The 13067-nt window shown below is 37.5% G+C and overlaps 1 protein-coding gene across 1 annotated transcript; it reads right to left on the reverse strand.

The window, feature by feature from the left end:
- Positions 1–259: 259 nt before the first annotated feature.
- LOC149962976 (uncharacterized) lies at positions 260–5059 on the reverse strand. The gene is made up of 2 exons (XM_090170414.1): positions 4961–5059; positions 260–1105 (listed from the first exon to the last, which is right to left on the reverse strand). The coding sequence occupies exons 1-2, from the start codon at positions 4976–4978 to the stop codon at positions 416–418; spliced, it is 708 nt and encodes a 235-aa protein (XP_090026540.1). The 5' UTR covers positions 4979–5059; the 3' UTR covers positions 260–415.
- Between the last annotated feature and the right edge of the window lie 8008 nt (positions 5060–13067).

The following is a 13067-nucleotide window of genomic DNA, read 5'->3' on the forward strand; positions in this document are numbered from 1 at the left end:
GTACTTCATTGGTTCCCTACAACTAACGTCTTCCTAAGCGAACGAAATAGACGCGGGTGACTTGTTTCCTCCCTCACTTAAGGGAGAAGGAGACTAGATCATGGTGCCCGTGGATCGTCTCCACACAGTTAATCTTCCAAATGGGCGATACTATAAAGTCAAGGGGGGAGGGGGCGAAATAAAAGGTAATCACGTGACTTAGTGTGCACTAGTGCGCCATCTATAATCAGAAGTACATACTACATAAAAATTCTTAGAATTGTTCAATAACAAAAAATAAAGCTGGGAGACCATTTTAATCGTATCCATAATAGGTACATAATCAGAATTCTTAAAAAAAAAATACAATCGCACCCGAAGAGTTATTGAAAAGAGCGAATGCGTGATTTCATTCGTGGGGGAAATGTGGTGACGTTTATTCTCGGTATCTTTCACTGGGCAGCAATTCGACCAGGCGATCGTCAACGCCTCCCAAAAAGATGTCCTTGATGGGAACGGTGTCGGACCCAGACAATCCGCTCGCGACTTCGTTTCTTTTCAACTTACGAGCGTCCAGTTTGCCAATTACTTCTCCCTCGACCGCCGCGGCTGCTTCAGCTCCACCCGCTACGACAGCCACTTCGTCTGGTGCCTTAGCAACGCCGGTGTCTTTGGTGACCCCGGGACCCCCGGCACCAGCCACGGTGCCTCCCGTACCAGCTACAACGCCGGGCCCGTATCCGCGAGGAAAACCACGCCCGTAACCATGATGAAAGCCGTTCCCGTATCCGCGATGAAAAGCGGGCCCGTAACCGCGATTATAACCGGGCCCGAAACCGCGATTATAACCTGGCCCGTACCCGTATCCTCTATGAAAACCTGGTCCGACTTCGGCTACTTCTCCTGGGGCGACCTCGGCCGCTATTCCTGACGTTGCTACCACTGCGGGCGTGCCATCAGCCGCCGCAACCACTCCTGGAACGATTGGGTGAACGAAGTGCGGGTCGTATCCGAATCCGGGTCCGCCGTAGCCGTATCCTCTCCGACCGCCGTAGAATCGTCTTCCTCCTCGTCCGTAGCCATATTGGGCCTTGGCCGCCAAGAAGCAACAGAAAACCAACAATATCTGTCGGTGAAATAACCAAATGATTACTTATCCTGTAGTACCTGGTTTAGGAGTAGGAGGGACTGTCTCTTCTTAACGAACTAATTAACATACATTTTATTATTGACCCCCCCCCCGACCCCCGTACGCCACCAAATATTAATTTCCTACCTCTAAGGAAGGAAAAGGGAAGTTGGCCAGTTCTGGTGTATTTCAAACAAAATAACCTAAATCTGAACACACTGCTATATTTTTTTGGCCGGCTACGTATTTTGTTTGCCTGGCAACGCTGTTTCTCCACATTTAAAATGGCGGACGTTTGCGGCAATAGTTCTTTTTATAAAATAACCTTGGCCATCTTGTTGAAATGTTGCCTCCCCGCTTCAGCTGTGGATCCGTTTTCTCTCCCACTAAAGAGCTTATGAACTCATTCTTAGGCATTGGCTGAACTATTCCAGGGCAACATTTCAACAAGTTGGGCAAGCGTAAAGACATTTTATAAATCAACTATCCCGTGGGGGCTCTGGGACAGTGGCACAGGGAAAAAATACGGGGACCACAGAAATAAAATGGTCGATAAATATCAATCAGGGAAAAATGTCTCATTTTGGTCCTAATTCAGTCTTTTTACAGAAGTTATTTTGATATTTCATCTTAATCTCACTTGCATCTTCAATAAGCATTAAAATAATTTCGATAGATTCGTCCAAACTGAAGATCGCCTCGTCATGTACCCTGTATTACTGCATTATATTAAGTTATGCTAGATAGTCTAAAATACCTTCATAATGTATGTGGCCAAGAAAGACTTAATAATCTAGCCATTTACCTAGAGATATCGCGTTAAATTTGATTATCAATGAATTAATTGACGGGTGAGATATTAGAAATAACACTTTTTTTTAAATATTTTTTTTTAAAGATTTAAACTTGTACATTTTTTTGCTTAAGTTTTAAGTATATGAATTTTTTATTAAAAATACTGAGCCGGGGTCCCACAGGAATTTTGCGCCGCATAAATATTTTCTTAAACAGAACGGCGGCTTTTTATTTAAAATTATCGACTAAGAAACAAAATGTTGCGTCCCAGACTTTGACCAAAAACGAATTCATGCAGGTAGTACGTCAAGTTGATAAGATTTCTTACAAGAAATGTAAGATTTCTTGTGATTTCGCGAACTTGACGGTTTTTAAAACCGGAAGTAAGAGCGATTGACGTCAGAGATATTGCAAGATTAGTAAGGTCACTTTCGAGGTAGTTTTAAATAAGAATTAAAGATGGCGTCGAATAGCGGTGAATTATTTAACAGACGATGATACGGGAATAATTTATAAATTTAAAGTTCCACCCGAAGAATTTGAGCTAATTTTGAATTTAAAATATATCTTTATTGTTCTTCGAGGCTTTTTCAATATTAAAGCAACATTTCGGCGTACTATTTATGAAATAGCATTTGATGACAAGGCTTAATGATATTTATATTAGTACGCTAGTGTCATTAGAATTCTTAAGCCTTGGCGTTATTTTGAGCTGCAACATGCATTATCAGTAGCACATTAAAAACACTCTTGTTTGACTTAATTTTTTTACGAATAAATTCGTAAAAAATTTCGATACTATTGAAATAAAAAGTATTTCAACGAAAGAATCAAACAATTCTCTTCGTTTTCGTTGATTTGCATTCTCTGACACAGCCGCCATTTTGTTTGGGACTTCGCGATCTTTTCAACTTGACGCAAAAATCGTGAAATCTTATAATAATAATTTTTATTGCTAGACCGTTTCTTATAATAAGGAAAACATCTTCTGCTAACGTTTCACACGTAGCCTTTGACAGCGCCTCATTATTGGGAGATTTTCTTCATGTGATGACGTCACTCCACTACTAGCTCTCAGCACGGCCAACTTTGATCACGCGCTGTTCGCGCTACTACGGCTAACACATTCGTCGGAATTCCGCGAGCAAGGATTTTCCCCCTATAAACTGTACTATAATGTGTAGGAGGTCAGCGCCACGCTCGGTGGTTATATTGTCTTCAATGTAAATACTATACTAAAAATAATAATCCGCTAGGGGCGCTGACGTCATACACAGCTTTTGCTCATAGGTTAACACAGAAACGTCAACGAATGAGATGACCGCTGTAGCGCGAGAAATCAAAGTTGGCCGTGCTCTCAGTAAAATATTCCCCAAACTGACAAACTTATGGAACAACATTATCCCCAAGGGGACGAGAATACGCTCGAATTTTTAGACGTCACCACAGTCGCTTTGCGGCAAACTCCAAGAGTTCGTATCGATGTTAGGGCCCCAAATGAATAGAGACGGCCGCACTTTAAAATCGGAGATTTCTAGGTCATTTGAAACGCTGAGAAGCTTACGTTTGTTCCCCCCTCGTTCAATAAAAGCGCGTCCGTGAGAGAAACAGCGCTAGGCGATTTCTCGTCCATTGAATTGAGAATAGTACCGCTAGAATTACGTAGGTGCGTTCGGGAATCGTGGTTTCGCGAAACAAATTCTGGAAATTTTGAGCTGGCGTACTCAGCCGTCAACTCTATCATTATATGGTGGCGCCATCTATCACTTTCAAACTAAAGTAGTAAAAAATAAAATGTTCATTTTCAAATTGCGCGCCTGGTGTGAAGGCCCCCGCTATATACACCAAAAACTTTTAAACCTTTATTTCGACCCCCAACAAAACTGTATAGGATATAGTTCCCGCGGCCAGCAGCGGATGGCGCCACCGATAAATTTTAGAGTTCTCAATTTTAAAATTTTGCTTCGCGGAAGGCGGATTGAAACTGTAATTTTAGCGGTACTATTCCCAATTCAATGTTTCTCGTCCCCTAAGGGAAATACAGGGTGTTTCAAAAGTTTATGCCGAAATTATAAGAAGTTGTAGGGGTTGAGTTGAGAAGTATGGCTGTTTTTCCCCATTTTCCTACGATGAGTTAAAAGAGCGTAAGTAGGCTGCAACAAGCGCCAAACCAAGCAGTGGGGACTTTAAATACCATTTAAATTTGCTTTTTTACGCTGGTTCCGTCGATTTGTTTACAAAGTCCCTTTTTACCTATCACACGAACCCAAACCTTAATGTTGGCATTTCCCTGCTGCTTGGTTTTGCGTTTGTTGCAGCCTACTTCCAGGGGCTACTAGGCCACACTTTGAAGCTCTTTTAACTCATCGTAGAAAAATGGGGGAAAACCAGGCATAATTCTCAACACACCCCCCACAACTCCTTCACATTTTTGCACAACCTTTTGAAACACCCTGTATACTGTCTATGGTGGTACCAGAGAAAAATGATATTGGCTCATATTCTCAGGTTCCTAAATACATTATGTTATCACTAAATATAACACGAATACTGAAAAACTACAATAATTAATTAAATATGGAATTTACATTAAAACCATGGTTTTAAAATAACATTTAATAGGTGGTATTGACGATAAGATGGCGGCCATTGCTCTAAGGTAGATAGTTATGGGGGAAAGGGGGATGACACTAGTCTTCCACTACAGCGATGATGACGCCACGAGAATACACCCTATACGCTAACTAATCACGTGGAACCCTTCGCCTGGTGTTAATATTTATCCCTATTACCGACGACCTACGTGGAGCCAGAGTTAATAATTTAATATAGTATATCTCTTACGAGAAAAGGATCAAAATTTACCGAGTCTATTATTTCGCTTATAGATGTAAAATGTAAAAACGAAAAACCATATTTCCCCGATGAAATAGTGTTAGAAAATCAATATACGTTTGTAGACACCACACGACCCAACAAAAGTTAAAAGAAAATTTAATTCGAATTAAAACTAACCCGATATTTTAATCTACCGCTAAAAACCCACATTTTTCTCACCTGAATTTTTAGTCCCATTTCTGATCACTCAATAGCTAGACGTATATCCAATATAGGTGAACTTCGTGTTTTAAATTATTGTCAGTTAGAGGCTGTGGTTTTTATAGTTTCATCTCGGTGTAAAAACCCGCAGTTTTGCGTGAAACGACGCTTTGCCAAGTCATTAAGCAATATTTATATTCATATTTATTGGAAAAATCTCTCGTCTTCGAGCTCGTTTTTGAGAAAAGGTCGAGGTGCTGCTGCTTCTTATTATAATACCCTCCCACATCATCAAAAAGGCAAAGAGGATTTCACCCTCGATGGCCTTGAAAATAACGAGCGCTCTTTTAAGCGGTCACCTGCGGCAATAAAAGGTTTTCGGGCAAGACGCGTTCTTGTTTAGAGCGAAAGCTTTTGAAATGAGCTTCTGTGTCGGTGTCAGCCAAAGGTAGGGCATAGCCATTTGCCTATACTTGATTTACAGAGAGGGCATAAAAAAATTCAAGTAAGGGCCTCCAAATTCTGAAAGTATTAGAACAACTTACAGCGTTTTCCATTTGACTGCTCTCGAGCGCTCTGGGTCGCTCTGATCAACATTTTATGTGCCATTTGCGTGCTCGGATCTGCTCCGATCAAGATTACCGTGTTCCATTTCCCGCTCTCGGCTGCTCCGAGATCACCGAAAACCGATCTGCCGATTTCGACAGATCAACGGATCGAGATCGAGACGGAGCCAATTTTTGCGTGTTCCTTTTAGATTTTTTGGCAAAATGGCAGATCAAGACGCGAAAATTTAAATTACTAGCAGACGAAAAACAACGTACCGCGGGAATATTTTCATGGAATGTTCCATTTGCGGTTTTACTCTAGTCAATCGGGGTGAGATCTATGACGTCAGAGAAAGATTCGGAGCGAATCTCGAGCAATCAAATGGAAAACGCTACCATATATATTATAGATAATTATATCCTGCTTATTTTTTGAGTGAAGTAGAGTACACGACGGCGCAATATTCTGTTTGGAAAAAAGTACACCTAGGATAGGATTAAGGCTTACTATTTCGGCTTTGTAATTGCAACGATAGACGAACTATTGTCAATGAATGCATTTGGTTGTCTGGTAAATAAGCTTCGTGCGTAGTTTAAATTTTGGTCACAAGTATCGCCGCCTACCGACCAAGTTTCAAATCGAATATATGAAAGCTGTCTGCTCATTCAAAATTATCATTGAATTTCAAAAGTCGTCTGCTTTTTCTTCACATATTTAGTTGACGGATATTAAGGCAGATGGCGCTATATTTCCTAAGCTCGAAGCCTATAGGGGCCGCCGCCTACGACCAGTTCGACAACCTCAAAACGAGTCATGGTGCCACCAATGATCGACACCGAAGTTGTCTTCATAAAAGCATAAGTAAAGTTATCTGTCAAGAGGCGACATGGTTCAAGAGATGTTTTAAAGAGGCAGTGTAAGGATAGGGGAAATTTGGAAGAGGGTAAAATGAACGTGAAAGGTTGGGGAGGTTTTCAATGTAAAAAAATAATTTTTTTAAAATGTTGATTAGTGATGGATTTATTGGATAATATTGTTTTAGATAAAAAAACACGTAAAAAATTATAAAGTGTAATACATAATTGTAAAGTTCAGTAGGTTTGTAATAACGGCTGACGAAGGACCGCGGTCCGAAAGCTACCGGAAATAAATTTTATTTTATTTGACCTCCATGCAGTAACAGAACTTTTATTAAATTTTACATTAAGATATTCGACCATGGAACAAAATTTTAGTATTTATAACATAAAGATAATAAGTATGTCAATTAGCAACAATTATCACCGAACTGATTTTCAGAGCTATTGCGCTATCAAGGTTTAGTTCTCAGCACAGAGCCCCGTATAGTGCCCAAATATGCACAAGGCGAAATATACTATTACCAAGGATGATAATATACTACTCAGTTTGGGTGTAAGTCCACGTTGGAGTTGGTCAAGAATGTCAATATCGAAAAAAGGTTGGGTCCGGATATTAGGTTTAAAATAAGAACTTGTTATTATGTTATTTATGATAAAAGTCTTATTAGGCGAGACTAATAAAGTTAGTCAAAAGATGGCGTTGGTCTACGTCTGCCATTGCGGTGCTATTATTAAATAAGTGTACCCTTGGAGTAGAGAAGTTGACTGGAGGGGAAAAGAGGGTGGGAAGTCTGTAAGCTCAACGTTACCCAGAATCCTTTGCTCCGCGGTAGGGGCGCCTTAGTGTCGCCCTCATTCGGGTTTTTATGGAAATAAAAATGTAAATATTCGCCATGCTTTAGTTTTGAAGCTTGGGGTAGTTTAGAATGAATTTTTTATTTCCGATTGTATTAGTTCTTTTTATAATAGATTGTTTTAATTTAAATTGTTTGGATACCAACATGATCACACACAAAATGAATGTAAATTTTGTTCTATTATCTAATATTGTACTATAAACCAAGGCCTAACAAGTTTTGTTCTCTTTTATAAATTAAAATTATTAATTGAATAACTTTTGCAATTTTTATAACAGCAGTACTTTTTCATTATGAACAATTCTAACTATGTCAATGGCTAAACTATATAATACCGTCTTTAACATGATTTTAATTGTAACAAATTTGCCATTCAAACCTCTAAGTTCAAACCTGTAAGGTTTGTTCGGCCTTGGTTCTATAAAATCACGATCAAATATTCACAACACCCTTCGAAATAACTCTCTTTTTCGTCGCTAGAGTAAGGTAAAACGTAGGCCCCTACCAAAAACGTAGTGCATGCTGGGAGGGATTAGGCCGAATTGATGGGGGAAGAGACTCAATGTTACAGATATGGGAATTTCCCCTCCAGTCAACTTCTCTACTCCAAGGTGTACCCACACAGATACAATGATCTAGCAATTGGCAAACTTTGCTCACTAAGGAAAATCCAAGTGATCATTTACACAGAAAAATAAAGCTTTTTCTGTCCAATCCTTAGTTTTCAGTTACATAATCATTTTTATTATTATAAATAATAGATATAAATATTTAATTTTTGTTCCATGGTAAACTTATTGAAAATTGTTAAAAAAAATATTTTAAAAAGAACTGCTACTGCATGGAGTTATTAAAAACATAATTTATTTAAATCTTTTTTTGGGAGGTTTCGGACCGCGGTCCTTCCTCAGCCAAGCGTCGATTAACTTAAATAAATTATGTTTTTAATAACTCCATGCAGTAGCAGTTCTTTTTAAAATATTTTTAACAATTTTCAATAAATAATAGTTATTTTTTATTATTATAAACAATAGTTTATTTTTTATTTTTATATAATAGTTTATTTTTTTATTATTATAAATAATAGTTTATTTTTATTATTATAAATAATAATTTTTTTACTATTATAAATGATAATTTATTTTTATTATTATTATAAATAATAATTTGTTTTTTATAATAAATAATAATTTATTTTTATAAATAAATATGTTGACGATTCATTCGATAATTTTATGATTATGTTGACGATTCGTTCGATAATTTTATGATTATGTTGACGATTCGTTCGATAATTTTATGATTATGTTGACGATTCGTTCGATAATTTTATGATTATGTTGACGATTCGTTCGATAATTTTATGATTATGTTGACGATTCGTTCGATAATTTTATGATTATGTTGACGATTCGTTCGATAATTTTATGATTATGTTGACGATTCGTTCGATAATTTTATGATTATGTTGACGATTCGTTCGATAATTTTATGATTATGTTGACAATTCAGTCGATAATTTTATCGTATGTTGACGATTCGGTCGATAATTTTATCGTATGTTGATAATTCGGTCGATAATTTTATCATTTGTTCACGATTCGGTAGAAAGTGTTTCATATGTTGACGATTCGGTCGATAATTTTATCATATGTTTATGATTCGGTCGATAATTTTATCATTAAGTTAATGATTCAGTCGATAATTTTATTATTATTTTTATGATTCGGTCGATAATTTTATCATATGTTTATGATTCGGTCGATAATTTTATCATGTGTTTATGATTCGGTCGATAATTTTACATATGTTGACGATTTGGTCTATAATTTATCATTAAGTTGACGATTCAGTCGATAATTTTATATTTTCAACGAGCCGGTCGATAATTTTGTCCCATACCAACGAGCTGGTTGAGAATGTTGTCACACGTCAACGGGATTTACAGATCCTGTAAATAAAATGTCGCGAGATGTACATTGCCTCCCCACGACGAGCTTGTTCATTCAACAAAAAACCCCAAAACGATTGTCTTATATTCCGGAGGAGTAAGTTGATTAGCGCTTGTCCGCAAATTGGTCCTAACTAGCTCGTTAATAAGCAATATTAAGGGGGACATAAAAATTAATGTTGTTTTGATGACATCCTTGTCATAATTACGATATGAGACGAATAAAATTGGACTTTCCCTCCATATTAAATCCACGCCGAGATCCTGTTTAGATCAGCGTCTATATTAATATATTTTATGTCTCGATGACACTTCGCTTTAGGGCGTAGCCAGACCTTTAAATATCAGTGTACCAATCAAGAATTACTGTTTTAGTACCGTCGATACAAGAGAGGTGGGTGAGGAAAAACGTCACCGGCGGGCTTTCGCCTCGAAGGGAACCAATCAGATACGGGGCTAATTTGATTGACTTTGAAGGGGAGGAGCATCCTGTCAGACCATGAGGTTTGATTGGAAGACACGTCTCAATGGTTAAACCATGAATTTATTCATATTCAACCATGAATATAAATCTCCTATACTGGCGCCATCGCGTTCAAAAAAAGGCTGAGCTTTTACACCCCACCCACAGTGGCGTCACAGCTCACAGCCGTCGGCCTAAAATTTCGCGTCCATAACTATTTTGAGTCCGTTTGATAAGAGCGATTACGGGTAAGAAAAACGCGAAAGTTGCGCTTGAAATTAGTTTTAGTTTATCTAAATTAAATTTAGCGAGTAAAGAATTAACCCAAAAGGTTATTGCTAGGTTAAACCACAAACTGGCACAAAAGCTCAAACATCTAGACCATTTTGGTTTACGTTTGTTAACAGATGTGATTCATGTGAATGAGAAACAAAGTCATGACTGTGATATAATTTTGACTGATTTGAAAATGATATTTCAAAAATTCAAACAGAATTCCTAGCTGTAGCCAAAGATATAAAAATTATTCAACCCGACTTCAAATGATGCTAAGCCTAGGTCCGATAAGTTACGTAAATGAACTAATGAGTGATTCTTAAAATGATCACAAGAGGTGGAAAGAATGGCTTTCAAAAGATTCACGTTTCAACTAATCATATTGGTTGAAATTGACAGTTTAAAAGCACTTTCTAAACCATAATTAATTTACAACTTACAATGTTAGTGAGTCTAAAAACGAAACGCAAACATAGGAGCGAAATTGACTCATTAATAGCGATTTCCACTGGGAAGCTCCGAGAGCGCCCCGAAATCGATTTCGACGTCACAGCTCGTGTCGAGATTTCCAAGGATCGCGGTCGAGCGAGTTTCCCAGTGAAATACAACCTCGTTTTAAGAGCAACTATCGGGGCGAGCATTTTCCAGTGAAATACGCGGAAATTTATGGCGGACAATAATATTGTTTTCGATAAACTTTATTAATCATCCATGGTTAAGCCTAGGCGTAAAGGAGAACTTACTTCATTTTCGGAGTAGGAATATACCACATCCTCTATATATCTTATTATTTTAGGCCTTTATACTATTTCCGGCGTTTGCCTTAAAAGAATTGCCTCTATTTCTTCGTCGGAACTATCCGAAGACGATTCTATAAACAAATAAGCAGCCCGAATATTTATTGTCCGATCTAGTTCCGCAATTTTTAAAAATCACGAAAACCGCTCGAAATCTGTCGATCCGTCGAATTTCTCGGATCAAAATTTTCGCTCTCAGAGCGCTCGCTGTGAGAGCGAGATTGCCAGTGGAAGACACGGATCTCGTCACGAGCTGCTCTCGATTTCCCAGTGGAGGACGAAATCTCACCACGAGCGCTCCCGGAGCGCCCGAAATCCCCCAGTGGAAATCGCTATCAATGTTTTTTTCCCGCCTGCTCTGGGTTTTTTGAGCAGGTTAAAAAGTGTAGCCCTATGACGTCATTTTACTCCAATTCTGTCTTGACGAAAAACAAAGAGTTGGAGTAAGAAGGAAGTAGTTAAAGGTTAAAGGTTATTTATTAGCCGTAGCAGGCATAGTTTTGTTTTAAGATGGCGACCGGTGGTGAGGTCATCAATATGTAGTTCATTTTTATCATTTATTTAATAATAATAATGATCAGCTGAGAGCTAGGCTAATACCCAAGGCTTCACCTAAGTTGATTTTGGGAATTTTTTGTTGAAGATTTGTCAACAGCGTCCTCTAATGCAAATAAATAGAAGTTCGTGAAAAAATAAGTTAACGATGAAAATAATTTAATATAATCTTTTTATTTACTTTTATAACTAAATAAATATTTTAATAGCAAATATTTATAAATATCTCTAATTAATTTATGTAGGTTGCGCTCCCGTGCAATAACTATAAAAGATGTAGCATTTTTTATAACAGCTATCCCAAAGCTCGGGTAATCCAACCTCATAAAAGCGTTGAATAACCTTGAAAAATTACATTCTGAATTGACGCATTTAGACAATACGGCTGTCTCATGGCTAAACCTTTTAATCAACACGAACGTAATTTTGAGATATTTGACTTATTAAAAACCTAAGTTATAAGATTTTAACGTGGTTTTTAATGCGAAAATTATAAAATCCAAAACCATTTTTTAAGTCATAAATAGTTAAATATTTATGACTTTTACCTGAAGCCTTTACAGTACTTTTGTACATGCCTTAGTAATACTGATGCCATGGGGCAGCCGAATATTTGTTGCTATAAAATACGGGAGGTCACGTTTAAATGTTTTTTCTGGTTCTAGCTATTATTGTTATTGAAGATAGAGAGAGCGCGCTCTAGTCGATAAAGATTTTGGAATTCGAAGTCCACGTGCGAAACGCGCGTGTCAATAAAGTAAAGTGTTTTATTTTACCTATTTCAACGACAATTACTCGCAGTACGGTGTCTAATAATAAGCCGATCCCTCTGCCTAGATTGAACCTAGGAGGGTGAAAGTGGACTTCTGGAGTGGAAATCGGGGTGCAGCATGAATGCCAAACCTCAAACTCGTGGACATTAGATAAAAACTTATAAAATTAGCAACTTTTTAAAATTTTCTGCTTCGGTTCTTTTAATCGGGCTGTGAGTCTGGAACACTAGGGAATGTTTACTTGTTTTAAACGGATTATTAATTTAAAATGCATTCTCATTTGGTTTCCACTATTAAAATCCGCTCGGAGTTTTTTCGCGACTAAAATCATTTACTGCCTGCGAAATTAAAAAATAAAAGTTTAGAACAACTGGCAGACGAAATTCAAAAAAAGTAGTTGCTCTGGCTGTCATGGGATGGCGCTAAAAAGGTTTGTGCAGAAAGATCGTCAGACTTGTAAATAGTGTATATTTTTAAGAGAGTCCACTGGACCCGGACCCCTCCGCCGATCTATTTTTTCGCCGAGTCCAGGACTCTTCCCTCTTTCTTCGCCCCCCCCTCGTTTAAATATATATTCCTCCATATTATATTCGAAAATAAATGGCACCTAACCAGGCAAAGCCTATACAATTTTTATTGTAATTATAAAAGAGACAGTCAGTAATCGAACTACAGCATCAAAGTTTACATATTTTCATATATAATCGTGATCGGGTAAATTAAAATGCTCGTAATTATTATCACAATTAATTTAACCATTGAAGTCTTCATTCCAAACCCATAGAGCTTAATTTTTTTCTACCTTTCTTCATTTTAATAAAGCAAAATTTTGGTCTTCAATGGCACTGTTACAATTACTGTGCCTAATGGAATGCAGAGCAAGACTATTAATTATGGACTAATAATTTCCATAATTCGTTAGTCTTAGACTAACGAAGTCTGGAAATTATTCCCCCCACGGGCCACACCTGTTTAAGTTAAAAGAGGTTTTTCCCTGGTAGGCCCAAGTTTTCCAAATTTTTCATTCGTCATTGTCAATTTTTA

This window comes from Leiobunum rupestre, chromosome 1 (assembly GCF_980474605.1).
Source record: "Leiobunum rupestre chromosome 1, qqLeiRupe1.1.hap1, whole genome shotgun sequence".
Lineage (NCBI taxonomy): Eukaryota > Metazoa > Arthropoda > Arachnida > Opiliones > Sclerosomatidae > Leiobunum > Leiobunum rupestre.